Below are 14054 nucleotides of genomic sequence, written 5' to 3' on the forward strand. Positions count from 1 at the left end.
GACATAAAACGAACTAAATGTGGCGTAATGTCAGTGTCTTCTGTTAGTGTCCAAAGTTTTGTAGATTGATCAGCTGCCTCGTGGCCCAACACTCACGCAGGCTAAACTGTGGAGAATTTCCCGCTCCGCCTAGAGCGATTGTGGCAGCGTCTGCAGCTGCGTTTCTGTGGCCACAACACGCACTACTGTAATGTAGGATGAGGATCGACATTGAGTGCTTTTATATCGATACGGCGTTCTTCAGATAACGGCGAATCTCCGTTGTAAGAGTCTTCCGCTATTACAGAAATTGGTTAATCACCCGAGGAGTCGCTAAGTTTCGTTGTTTGGTTTTTTTCTTCCTTCTCTCCTGAACCATAACATCATAGAATTCTCCGTTGTGATGTTGCGAAATTTCGCTGTGAGGAAGCTGAAAGCTTTCTTCGATCGAGACTGAAATAAACTGTCTTTTTGTTTGACTTCGTTTCACAGACGAACACTTCAAATCACAGTGTTGGTATGACATCCACCGATCAAGGTACCTACACCAAGTTTCGCAATGGCTGGCAACTTCAACAGAAAACAACGATTCCAAAAGTTGACTTCCGAATGACAGACTAAACATAAACTAAGCAAAAAAGGAGCGAAGAATGCGCTTATCTTGCAGTGATCGTCCCGTTGCAAGAAACTCAACAAACGCCAAAACAGCACGTCCGGAGACTTCCGAAAAACAAAAAAACAAAGAATACGGTGTCCGTTGCGGCATGTGCTGCATAGAGGCGTGCATGGAAACTCACTCCGAAACAGAAAGATCACGCGCCATCTCATGGGACCGTCTGGGCTGCCTGATTGATTATTGATCTTTCGTGAAGCAGGTAAACAGGGAAAGCCAACCAGATGCACTCTCAACTTCTCGTCTCAACGACCGTCGCAGGTCTGCTATTTGTCTCCCCGGCGTTCCGTGGCCTCCGCCTTTTTTATTATCCACTACGGCAACCAACCCCACCGCCATTTTTTTTTCCCGTTGCAGTTGTAGCTCAGGTTAAGGTGGCGTTAAACCGTATACCTTCTCTATCAGCTACCGCGGTTAAAAAGACACACGCATGTTCTGCTAAATGTTTTCACTCGGAAGTCACGTTCCCTACAAATCAAGAAGGCTGAGCAAGCGGAAAACGATTTCTCGGCATTCAGAGTTCATTTCTCTATGGATAAAATTGACTAGAAAAAGTCATGCTTGTGAAAAATGTAACGAATAAAGAAGCCCAACGGCGCGCAAGTCAAGTGAGTATTTATCGGTACACACTTTATCATCCGCGCTACGTCTGCAGTGTATTTGCGGCGCCACAAAACCTGCCGTCTGGCATCGTTCACATCAAGAGAAATACTGTTTTGTTCTGTACAGCCAACTTGTGTTTAAATAATGCGCTTAATATAAGGAACAGATGTGAAAACTTTCGGCTTCATTGCATTCGCCCGTTGTGGGCATTTGTCAACGTCTGGAATAAACCCGTTCTAAATACAAGTTGAGTGGCGATACAGCCTAACCCTGCTTGTGCAAAGGACCTTGTGAAATTGCTGGTTGATAGGGGGTCAACTTGAAACACAAGATTAATATTTTTTTCCAGAAAGCATAATAGCAGAGGTGTGTCCTGAATTGCGCCTTGCCTACAGTCAACGCAGTAAGCACGTTTTGCCATATCATTGTTGTGTTTGTTAGGGCTTCCTTTCTCGTCACCATTGAATTCACAATACCTGTACATGAACAAGTCCAGATACAAAAAAAGAAATGTTATAAGTTCCAACTTATCCGATATCGGCATGTATCTGGGGCGCTAGTACTACAATGTGCAGGTTTTGACGAGCCGGTGTTCAACGAAAAATTTGGGGCAGTTTCATTTCTTAATATTTTTGCAAAGCACTGAATCATACTGTCACACACATTTTACTGTCAAACGCTTCAGCTGTTGGGCCAGACGTGTTTATTCATTTGTACTATACCAACGCAGCGAGTGTGCGTTTTTCTCCGCCACAACTATATATATATATATATATATATACTCGTGCAGGGCAGTCCACTTTTTTAACCCTTTGGCTAAATTTCGCGCGGATAGTTTTAAGCATGAAGGTACTGTGGCAAGATTACCTGCGGCATAAACGCCATTGAAGAGAAAGCTAGGGCCATAACATGGCAAGAACCTAAACGCAACGCTCGCGTGAGATAACAAGGCTTGACAGTCTAGTACATCAAAGCTTAAAACTGCGCGAGGGAACAACAAGCATACCCACCACCAGAGCATGAAGTGACAGCCAGGTGGATCCGCCGACACGGGAAGCAGAGCCCGGAGTGCTTCAGTGTCACGGGATTCGCGAGGAAACGCAATATATCTCACGCATTCATCCTGACTCAGAGAGTGTCCACTCCCCGGCCGGCTTCCAGCAGCCGGTACCCGCAAATTCTGTTAGCGCACTTTCTCGCGCAAATGCGTGCGCAGGAATATTCGCAGCTGTAGAGGTAGCTGTTTGTCATTGGCGTGGCATTTTCCCGCTTCCACCACGCTGCTTGTTTATTTACAAGACTTACATTTAGAGTCGCCTCTTCTTTGACTTGTTGCTTGCACGAAGCCGAATTCTGGTGTCGCATGATGGGGCGAAACTGAAAAGGAAGGGTATGCAGTCAAAATTTCTGAAAGGTTGAAGGAAAGAGGAGTAATGCTTATTCCGTTTGAAGTGGGTATGATTGGAAGAATTGGCGATGTTTTAGAAAGAAGCCAGGACGCTTCCGAGACAAGCCACTTTTCTTTCGTTTCCCACTCCTCGTTTCGACAACGTGCACAAAGGCTAGCCTTCTCGCCTTGCATGAAGCGACACACTATAGTGAGAATTGCTGACAGTTCGAATGAGCCACGCGTGAAACTCTCTACAGCTTGGAACATTCGCACACACTGAACGGAGGCCCAGAACAAATCCTGAATGTTTCCTAAAGTCACTGTAACTTAGGCTCCAGCACCTCGTTTTTACAATGTGTTTTCTAGACTGAGTCCATTGTTTGATTGCTTCATTTCGTTTTAGTGCTGAGCAACATCCAATACCTTCCTCTTACTTTCTTATTCGTGTTTCATTTCACAGCTGAAACACTGCTTGCTTCACACCACTCCTATGCAGGTAGAAAATACATGATGCTTATTTAGTGGCGCAAACCGCTTCATAGTTTTGTGAGCACTCATAAATTTTGACGGATTCCATCCCTAGGTGGTACATAGGGATGAAAAGTGGCACATTGGAAGCATCGCACGATGAACTACTTCTATCCCAACTGTAAAAACCAGTTAATGATAAACGCTGATAACATTTTTTTTGAATGTTAAGAGATATTCATACGTCTAATATTTGTCTGGTAGATCAAAGCACAAAAACAGCATCACCTTTCAAACCCTCGTTAGACTGCGCCATGTCACCGCATTCCAATTTACACGCTAGACGGGATTTAAACATCCAGTATTTCCATTATGTCTTGTTCCGTGCAACTGAAGCGAGTGCTTGGAGAAATTTATAGCTTGCAGGCCATTTATTCTGACCCGGTCTTTAATAACGAAGAATCAGGTCTCCTTTTCACCTGGATTGCAGAATTATATATTCTTGTCTTGTAGTTCCTTATTAAGGCTTCGCTATGTTATAATCTGACATATTCAATTAGGCCGTCTTGAGAAAATTGTTGTTGTGATATATTCCTCTATTCCTTTATGTCATCAATTCTGTATAAATGATGCATTGTGTAGCTTTATTTTTCTTTCGTTCACAAGATGTAGCAAATATCGGACTTGAAACACTGTTTGTTTCAACCTAACTTTTTTGTAATTATTGAATTTTGCTACAGGTAAGGCCGATTTATTTTTATGCTGGGACATCAATACCAGACAGGACAATAGTACTTAAGGGTTCTACAGCTGCGAGTGCTACATGCATTCTTGTGGGGCCAATAGTCTTTGCTTCCGGATTGGTGCATGACTATGTTGATCCTGTGACCTACGTCGAGCCGAACGGCCTCAGTACACCTAATTTGTGCAAATCGGATGGATGTTTGTTTTTGAAACGTTATGCAAAACATCAATATTTTGAATTTATGGCATTAAAATTTTCTTGCCCTCAGTATGGCTCTTTTTAAAACGACAGCTTGTATTCCCTCCGGCACTTCTTTCGAATTCATGAAGCTTATACGCTCGAACAAATGCTCGGGCACTTTCTGCCGCATTGAAGCGACAAATACACACTAATACTCCAAATTCTAGAAATTCGGAAACACACCCATCAAAAACGGAGCGAAAACAGTGTTTCCACACAATGCTCCCCAAATGGCTTTCGGATTTTCTGGAAGCCGCATTACCCTGGGTGTCAACAAAACCACAAAGCATGCAAGAAAATTTGCAATGCAAGCGTTTGTCGTGACGTCCATTCGCATTTCCTGCAGTACCACGCGCGTACGCACACACACATGTACTCGCCCTCCTGGAATCTATGAATTATTTATTTATCAAACGTATGAGTGATTTATTTATTTATTTATTTATTTATTTATTTATTTATTTATTTATTTATTTATTTATCTCTCCCAGGATGAGGCCAAGTTCCAGAGCGCGGGCCAAGCCACATGCGGCCCCCTGTCGGGAGACATGAGCCGCCCTGGTCGCTTCCCTTGGAACGTGACAGTCGCACTGTTCATCGCCGCAGCAACAGCAGCATCAGCAGCAAGCTACGTCTCGGCGTACGTATCTCTGACGTTCTACTATACTGTCTCTGAATCTTAAGAACATTCCTTCATTATAGCATTCGCTCTTTGTCAGAGCATTTTTCTCTCTTTTAAAATAGAAGTAAACAGAGGAAATAGAGTCGCATTGCAGTTGTGATGATGCCGACGTCGAAGTAACGAAATTAGACGATATTACAATATCACATGAAACGCTACAAGCTTGACAATTAAGCAAGAAGAGAGGTGAACAGTGTAAACGATGTTTCAGTGTAATTCGTAATATGAAAGAGAGCCCATTTATCACCAGGAATTTCGAACATTGCTCCTTCGGCATTATGTCAAACTTCCCCGCAATGTGCCAGTGTAATTCAGTTGGCAGTATCTTTAAAAATATCATTTCAAAATGTCGCTCGAACTTCAACAACACCAAATCTTGTGGAAATTGAAATAACTAAGCCTTTGTCTATCAGAGTATTAAGTTCAGGTAGGTGGTGCACAGCTTATGAAGGACGTATGGCGCAAGGTTTGGCGCTCTTCTTGTCTCCTCTTATTTCTTCCGTTGATTTTAACTTTGCGCCGTCAGAACCTTCATAAGTCTAAGCAACTTCGTAAGCGTACACCCTTCTAATATTGTGCGTATTTGCACACTTAGTCCTAAATTCCATGCAGCATTAGGCCAAAATTTTAGTCAAGAACTTGTAAAACTAGCAGTTATTCGCTGGACATATGGCATTAGTGCTGTGTAACGACCAAGGTATAGCGAACAGGTACATTTAGGTGCCTTAATGCACGGATGGAGTGAATCATTTTTTCAAGGCGCAAGTTTTCACAGAGCATTCCAGGAGCTTTGAAGCCATTACAGTCGCCGCCCATGTGTAGGTATCACAGGTTCTGTGTTAGATTAAAAAAAAAGGACGATTAAAAAGAATACCACAATCTTACAGTCATATGAGTTTATTTACGAAAGCATGCTATGTTGTAGCATAACAAACGAGGTTATTAAACGTTTGCGCTTTGTTCCTACAGCTGAAAGATATGGCTCTCTTTGTTGTTGCAATAACTGTTTCTTGTTCGTGTTTTTTTCGCGGAGCGCAGGTTTACGGTTTAACCTTAATCACAATAGAAAAAGTACTTTCACGCATTCAGAGCTCACCGAACGGCACGCGTAAGATTTTATCCCTGTACGTGAGTCTCATTAGAAGTAACATTCATTCCCAGGCTCATTTGTGGACGATCTGCGACCTACTGAAAAGTGCGTCGCTCGAGTTCCTGCGCAAGAAAAACGAGCCCTACACCACGGCCGCTTTCCTTACGCCCTACATCGGAAAGCCCCACAGCTCTTCCACTTCACAGCGTCACAATTTACCGCAAGTCTTAATTGAGGAACGCGTTTGCTTTGTTTTATTTTTAAACACCTTCAAATACTGCACCAGAAACAGTTTAACGAATCACCATGTGATCGAAGCCTGTTCTCATTAGCTTTTAGGACAATTAATCAGTAAAGGAGTAATTAAGTTTCCCTAACCCCAGCAGAGCGCAGGTTCGTTACAGAGATACCAAATTCAAAGCCCTTTCCTTGAGCGAAGCGTGTCTAGTGTCCACATATCGTGCGGTACGCGCTACAAATCTTCTCGGCTCACAACACGCTCCTGGCCTCGCACGCCAATCGCGGGCGAAAAAACAGAAAGAAATCCAACCGAAATCGTTTCGTTTTGGGCACATTGTCTTTTCTTATTGCCTATCGCGTTTGCACATCGCGTTTTTTGGTCGGGCAAGTAGCTTCGCCACTTTATCACGCGAAACGTGCGGGCCTAGAGCGTCCGTGCCTTCGAGGCTTTCTTTGTTCTCCGCTGAACCCCGGGCCGCGGACTGCTGTATGAATGAGCGGTGAACGCCGCAGAGCAAAGTGCGAAAGGGAGGACGAGAACACACGACTATACCAACTCGCCTTATAGTTCAACCTGCGGGCGCCCTCTCGCTAAGTGGCAGTTTCTATATATAAATATATGTATTTTTTCGTTGTTACCGCTTATCGGGTGCGGGCAGCCAGCGCAGAGAAGCACGGCCTGTTGCTCCCGGGGGCGAAAGGCTTGGGCACGCGCTCTGACCCTTTTGAAAAACAACGAGATGGCACGCATGCACACCGAGCAGACCGAGATAGCGCGATGAAAGGGGCTCTTCTGCGTTTGCACCTGCTTCACGCTTGTGTTTCTTTATGCGCAAACGTATCTGGCCAGCTCGTGAAATTGACGGCGTCTGTGCGAAGCCGCGAAGCAAGCGAACGAGGAAGGCACCTGCAGGGGAAGAGAATCGCGCACCAGGGAAAGTACGAAGAAGCGCGCGGCAATGTAACCCCACCTAGAGTAATGTATAGGAAACGCTGAGCGAATTGAGAATGGAAAAACGAGGCGAAGGGTCGCGGAGGAGGAAGGTAGGTGGAGGCGCGCTGGGTTGACCTCCTCTGGCAGTTGCTAGAGGTTTCCTTTGCGATGCATGCGTACCGGGTTCGTCTCGTGATAACATTGTCGTCGCGCACCGTACGCTGCGTGCGCGAGGGAAAGCGTGCGACGGTGACCCGATGATTGCGGGCTCAATCTCGCGCGCGCAAGGGGAGGAAGGGAGCCGTATTCCGTCTCGCGGATGGCACAAGGGGAGGGGAGTTAGCGGGACGCTGTACTTCAGCCGTGCGCGGTCGCGCGGGTTTTATTTTCAAAGCGATCTGCTTTGGCGACACAGTCTCGGTGGGCCGTTGGCTCGTAGCTTTGCCGTGCGCTGTCTTCTCGCTGCTCAGATTGCGTTGAAGCGACAGACAGCGCGCAGGTCCCTTCGCTCGCTGCTGCTGCCGCGATTCCTCACGCCAGCTCCTACCAGACCTTGCGCGGACAAGGAACACACGGATAACACAGACTTGGGAGAGCGAGGGTGACCTGGCTTCGCGGCAATGCCTTCTCTATTCACGCAACACCTGGCACATCAGTGGGGCAGCAGGTGTTCCCTTTCGCCCACTTTGATTCGTCGAGGCGCGCACGTGACATGGCATCACAGCCAATTGGAATTTAAGTGCCATTTCCCGGCTACAGACGCCGGCTTTTTCGCTCAACGGGCCATACGATGCTTTCGCATCGAAACGGGGAAGACGGCCCGGACGTCGGCAACGCTTGCCAGTGTCCGTCCTGTCGTCCCAGTTCTTCATTTGCGCTTCACGTTTCGTAATACTGCTTCTATTAGACTGGCAGTGGCTCATTGCTGGGCATCCATGCAGTCCTTCGAAGGTTTGGCTGTCATGCATGGGACTGGAACTATGAACATTGTCCTGTGTAGCGGAACGCGTCACGACGAGTTCCGATGAGGTAAGTGTCATCAAAAATGAAAATACAAAACAAAAAACAAAGCGAACGATTGGGACTAATATCCAGCCCTCTAAATCCGCGACTGACCGTCAACTAGCCGTAAGAGCTCCCAGGCGATCGCAGCTGGTTAGCCGTTACTGATAACAGGACCGGATCGTTCGCATATAATCGCCGGCAAGCTATAAAGACTCACGATTGAGCGTGCTATGCGATCGCTGCATATTCCACTCTAGGGAGAATTTTATTTTCTTATTGCGGTTGTGGTTGTAAAGCAGGCATGTGTTGGCAGGGTTCAATGAGTGTTCGCACGCTCCATAAATAGGTGAAGAGGTGCAAAATGAACTGCGCGGAGGTAATAATGGTTGACTGCGTGCGCAGTGATGTGGATGTCAACTACTGTCTGCAGCTTTTTAGTTTTGAGTAGTGCCCAAATTAGTGGACGATTCCTCGCGAGGACAATACGCTTGCGAACGCTTTTTGTTTAATTATGTCCGCCGCGTTCATGGACTGTAGTGCTTTTTTTGTTATTAAGAAGAAAGCCTTAGATTGCTCATGGGTCGAAAACTCTGACGATCGCCTGACGTTATGGCACCAAAATTCAAGCCCATGTGCCAGTAGGCCATCAATTTCTTTATCCATAAAAGAGTTCGATTATGCTGTTCGCGGTCAATGGACACCATTCTAAATATTCAGTGGGGCCATAAAGGTGTCTACGTGTGGCTTCCCGGTATCGTTCATATTTTTTGAGCAATGTACACGTGTCTTACGACGTATTGAGGAGTATAACTACGCCTGCGAGAACTGGAACTAAACCTGTGAAAGTTAGTGCTGTGCGCTTGTCTAATTCGCCGTCCCCTGTCCCTGCGCTACAAGAAAGTAGAAGGCACCACATATACAAGCCCACGAAGCCACTTTCGTCGATGACAGTGTTAAAATAAAAGAAATGATCATTCAATGAATTTACTCATGTGTCTTAACGGTCTTCATAGACTTGCCCCGACAGTTATACCGTGCCATTAAGCACTCAGAACCAGTTGCGATGTCTAGGCGACCGAATAAGAGAACAAGTAAAAAGAAAGACAAGAGAAAACAAGCAATAGAAAATGACAACGCATTCGAATGAGAATGACAAAGCAATTTAATGAAAGTCTCGCGAGCACGCAGGCATTCGCGTTCATCCTCTTTAGTGTATGCTAAAATAACTCAACTTTTTAACTCGTGTTAACACCAATTTAACACGCTTAAGGTTGAAAGCGCCCGCATTTGCATAACATGGTACCAGAAATGTCGTGATCATGTCTGTTCATGAAGTGAATAGACATGCATGATACTTCTTTCTCGAACTGGCATGTTCTGCCAGTTTGACATGACTATGTCACATCAGGAGCACTTGCATTAAATCTGTGACAGCACTGCGTCTGTCTCGAAATCTAAGATCAGCTTCGACGACGTCGGTTTAAAGACGTCGTCCGATAATCTCGCAAAAATGCCTGTCCCAAGGGTGATACTAAACGACGGCAGAATATTGCGCCCCGCGACTTTGTTGGGAATGAGAATGAACCCATCAGCTTTGGCAAAGCGGCTTAACGAAGAAAGCTTGCAGAGCTTACATTGAGTGTAAAAAAATATGCGCAGCAATTAATATACAGAGATAAACGAAGGCACAGACACGAACTGGACACGAATTGCCTCATGTATATTTTGCACTACATATTTCATTGAGCCTAATGAGCAAACTTTGTCGAAACAAAATGTCTCTAAGCTCCGAACATTTACTACCTGTATAAGCTTCGAGACTTGCGCATACCCTCGTTAAGAGGTCCTTTTCCTTTGAAAGATCGTCCCGCGTGTCAAACGGTGATGTAGGAAAAGTATGAGGATACAGTACTAAAATGGATTTGGATGTATAGTCGCTTTCTTTTTTTTTAGTATCTCGTGTTTCTCGCCCGAACTTTTTCGGAGAGTGGGAGACCACAGCCTGCCACGACTTTCCCCGAACTTTTGCTTCTGCGACGCATGCTCGGCGTTCGGCCTACAGCAAGCAAGCCCACGAGTGATTTCTATAATGGAGACAAATGTCTGTTGGTCGGCTTCAATTATCGAGCGAATCAGCCTGAACACAAATTTAAAACACTTACATGACGCCAATAGATAAGGCCGAAAGAAGGGGACATTCTTTGACGTTTAAATGTAGAATCTAGGAGGCTTAATTACTGATAAACTTCACATTCCCCAAAACGAAAAATTGAAACGAAAGTGGTGTTCCTCCGTGCAATCTTTATTGTTTCTTTTGTAGTGGGCGTGTATGAAACATTGTCGCGATGGAGTTGCCAACGCCATTCCCCTCATTGACGGTGGATGTGTGACATCATCACAACCGCAGGCATCACGTGCACTAGTACGTGACATTATAAGCACGCAACTAGCTACTAGCCATAAACTCGTCGCATGCTATCCCGAGGCATCGCGATAGCCAGTGTTGAGACTCTTGCTGTGCGATGAATGTAGGCAACCACGTGAAGCTGGCCTACATTGGAGCCAAGAAATGTTTGCCTTGCCTTGACGGTCTGTTGGCTTCTTAATGTCTCGTACTGAAAGTGGAGCTCGACCGTACTCGTGATTCTTTTCGCCCATATGTGAACCATGTATTTCGACAGTTACATAAACCAGATGCAGCGTATTTCAATGATGACCACTGATTAGCGCACAATCTACCTTACTGAGGTGGTGCTACCTCAACTTCTGAATAGCTTGAGATCTGCCGACAGAAAAAGCTCACAAACGGTGGAACGACGCTCAAGGGTTAGAATGCTCCAGCTCCTTTGCAGAAGCTGCGTTGTACCGTCGTTGACACTTGTGTTCAGCGCTAGAGCACCGCGCTATCAAGCAAACAAAGAGCAATGTCAAAGCAGCTACGGCGTTTATGAAAGAGCGCCGAAAACTGGGGATCTACGTGTTCAGGTGACTGCAGCGGCTCGCAAGCATTGGGGGCGGGCTCCAACACAAGAACAGCTGGCGCCGCCATCGGCGTGACGTGGTATGTGGGATCACGGGGACACAGCAGCAGCCGCGTCGGCTGCTTCGAAAGCGCCAAAGCAAGTTGAAAACGAAAGTTTAAAGTCCCACCTGCGCTGTGCTTGTGATTAAGTGGGGAAGTTTTCCCCTTGCGGGTGTCTGCTTGATAACACATGAAAGCACTATAATAGGTAGTGGCTGCCTTTGAGGGCGTCCAACATGGTAGGCCATTGCTCGGTACCGCAGTGCCGGACGAACTCGACGGAGCCCGGCGTCAGCCTTCACATGTACCCGCGGGACACGAAGCTGCTTGAAGCTTGAATCGCGGAACTTGGAACTGACAAGCAGCCATTGGCTACAACTCGAGTATGCAGCAGGCACTTTCGCGAGGAAGATTTCTGCTACGGCGTCAGGGCTGCGATGTTCACAACTGTTCAGCGAGTAGCAGAAAGCGCGCACTGAGACGCTGGCCCGTGCCAGCTCCCCGGCTAATGTCATGGGGCCTATCTCCTAGTAGATAGGCCCCACACGACATTCAGTGCGACTATCTTCGCACACCGTGCCGCTCTCAGGTCAGGTTCTACACCTGCGGCAAGGCCTTCCATTCCTCCATAGTGTATGCGCCGTACTCAAGTAAACTTTACACTCCCAGGACTTCAGAAAAAGTCGGACTTGCCATCATCAGCGCTCAAGCAACTAACTTTACTTCTCTTGTATGAGAAATACAGCGACTGCACACACGTCTACGCTGATGGATCAACTACATCAACCAGTTCCGGTGGCGCTGTCGTTATACCAAAAACGAGAATAACCCAGCGGTTCAAGACTACCCATGTCACTACGTCTACAGCTGCAGAGCTCGCGGTTCTCCGCGACGCGCTTCAAGTGATAAATGCTGAAAGTCCTAGAAAGTGGGCAGTCTTCTGCGATTCAAGGCCGGCCTTGCAATGTGCGCAGTCATTTCTCCGACATGCAGCTCACGATCAGCTCACGTGCGAAATCGTGGAACTTGTCCATGACTTAAGAGAAAAAGGCCATGATATCTCTTTCCAGTGAATACCAGGTCCTTGCGGTATCATAGGAAATGATGACGCCGATAAGGCAGCTCGGACATCAAACCAAGAAGACCGCTACATCCCCATTCCTCTCTCAAGGACCGAAGCCGCGAGATGCCTCTCTTTCTCTATAATCTTGTTCATGCTAGATGCTGACAAGTTTACTGGAATAGAAAGGGAACGGTAAGAAGCGCGTTAAAAAAAAGGCATGGCATATGCTCATGCTTGTGTTAGCACGTACCAAACAATGAATGCACTTGATTAAGAATAAGTAGCGGGAAATTGCTCACTGAGAAGAGCGATAGACATACAGTGCAACACAACTTCAGACATAATGATATTGAAACGTTCAAAAATTTAGAATAAGAAAGAAGGATTGAATCTTCGCGACGGCATATCACAAATCCCCGTAAGCGTCGAAGTCCCTAGCAATAAAGAAATTATTTTTTAACAGCTCTGGTAGCGTCCACGCAACAATGGTTGCTTGTGCGCTCTCAAAATCTCATATGAGGCGGCCTAAAGTTCACGGCACTGTGCAAAAACGCGCTCGTAGAGAAAAGCAAACATTGGGCTCGGACATGCATGCAGACGCGCAGTAGTTCGCTGCCAACGCGTGCTATCGCTGCATTGAGGCTTCAATATTATGCTCCATTTGGTTATACAGACAGCCTACTATAATGACATACCGCACACAGTACGCCCACAGCGATCGCCAAGCTTTCACGCGAAAACTTTCCAGGGACAAAATCGCTGCGAGCACGCGAAGTGGGCGTTCACTGTACGCATTCGGTAAGCAGATGGCGTCTGTAGGCCATTCTGTTCTTTATTTTTGCCCAAGTTTATTATTTTGACAGCAAACAACTTCTATCATTTCGAGAGTACTTACATAAATGTGGAGAAAGGCTTGCGCGTGGTGTTTTTCTTGAGCGCAGACAGCCAAATCTATGAGGAGCGCGCGGCGTTATCCCTCCTACGACGCAAGAGAGGTGGTCACGACAGATGGCGACTCCGTAAGTCCTCGCCGCCAGTATACTAGTCTTTGAAAGCGCTCTAGGCAGAAGTGCGGATGTCTGTGAAACCACCGCCGGTGCTCAGTATGTCTGCGCAGTATCAGTCGTGGGGCGCGGTGAGAAATTCCGGAAGTCCACAGCAATCTCACAGTATCGTTGTACCTAGTTCATTGGGTCTGTTGTTTACGTGTGACTTCCCCGAGTATTCCAGCGCTTCGAGGAAGCGAAAATGTTTTAATTGTTGTTGATGTTCCATTTCAGCGACACAAACTGGGACAACATGAGGGGCGACGAAAACCTGGATATCTCCTCTATACTGCCGGAAAACCCACAGGATTACGACAACCTTGCTCCCCCAAAAGAACATGGTAAGCTAATGTCTAGAAAAAACAAGCGGAATTGTCCAGGAAGAGGCGAATTCTCTCGGCTGAGAAGAAAGCTAGTTCACAAACTCATTCCCATAGAGTATGCAGCAGATCCGCCCTACCCATCCATGCTCGAAGCCGGCCCCTTTCGAGGGCCGCAAAATTCGAAACCGGCAGCAGTGGGAGACACTACTGCTCAGCTCAGACCACTGAGACCAGATCTGGGCCGTCGAGCTAGCCGAAGCAGCCGCTGAGACCTAAGAGATGTTGGCCTTCAGCTAGGCGGAGGGATGCTGCATCCGCCTTCCGGATTGCTGGCATCAATAAAAATTGACTCTCTCTCACGGACTCATTTGCAGTGCATGCAATACCCGCTCGTAAAAATTTACGGTCACTTAAGTATCCTTACGTGATTTGAATGAGAAAGCATTATGAATTTTCAAATTAATTGTTTACGTCCATGATACGTAACGTCACACATTGTCACGTGTCCTTCCAAACTCTGCTTTAATCCGCCTAAATGCAACTTGTTCTTA

At 46.5% G+C, this 14054-nt stretch overlaps 1 protein-coding gene across 1 annotated transcript in view; it reads left to right on the top strand.

The window, feature by feature from the left end:
- The window catches only part of LOC126528066 (glycine receptor subunit alpha-3-like), a 96716-nt gene that overhangs the window by 64828 nt on the left and 17834 nt on the right, over positions 1-14054 (top strand). Inside the window, exons 2-3 of the mRNA XM_050175922.2 lie at positions 4590-4738; positions 13415-13521. Of these exons, the coding sequence (XP_050031879.1) occupies positions 4647-4738; positions 13415-13521 (199 nt within the window). The 5' untranslated portion in view covers positions 4590-4646. The remainder of the gene's footprint in view (positions 1-4589; positions 4739-13414; positions 13522-14054) is intronic.

This window comes from Dermacentor andersoni, chromosome 9, assembly GCF_023375885.2.
Source record: "Dermacentor andersoni chromosome 9, qqDerAnde1_hic_scaffold, whole genome shotgun sequence".
Classification (NCBI taxonomy): domain Eukaryota; kingdom Metazoa; phylum Arthropoda; class Arachnida; order Ixodida; family Ixodidae; genus Dermacentor; species Dermacentor andersoni.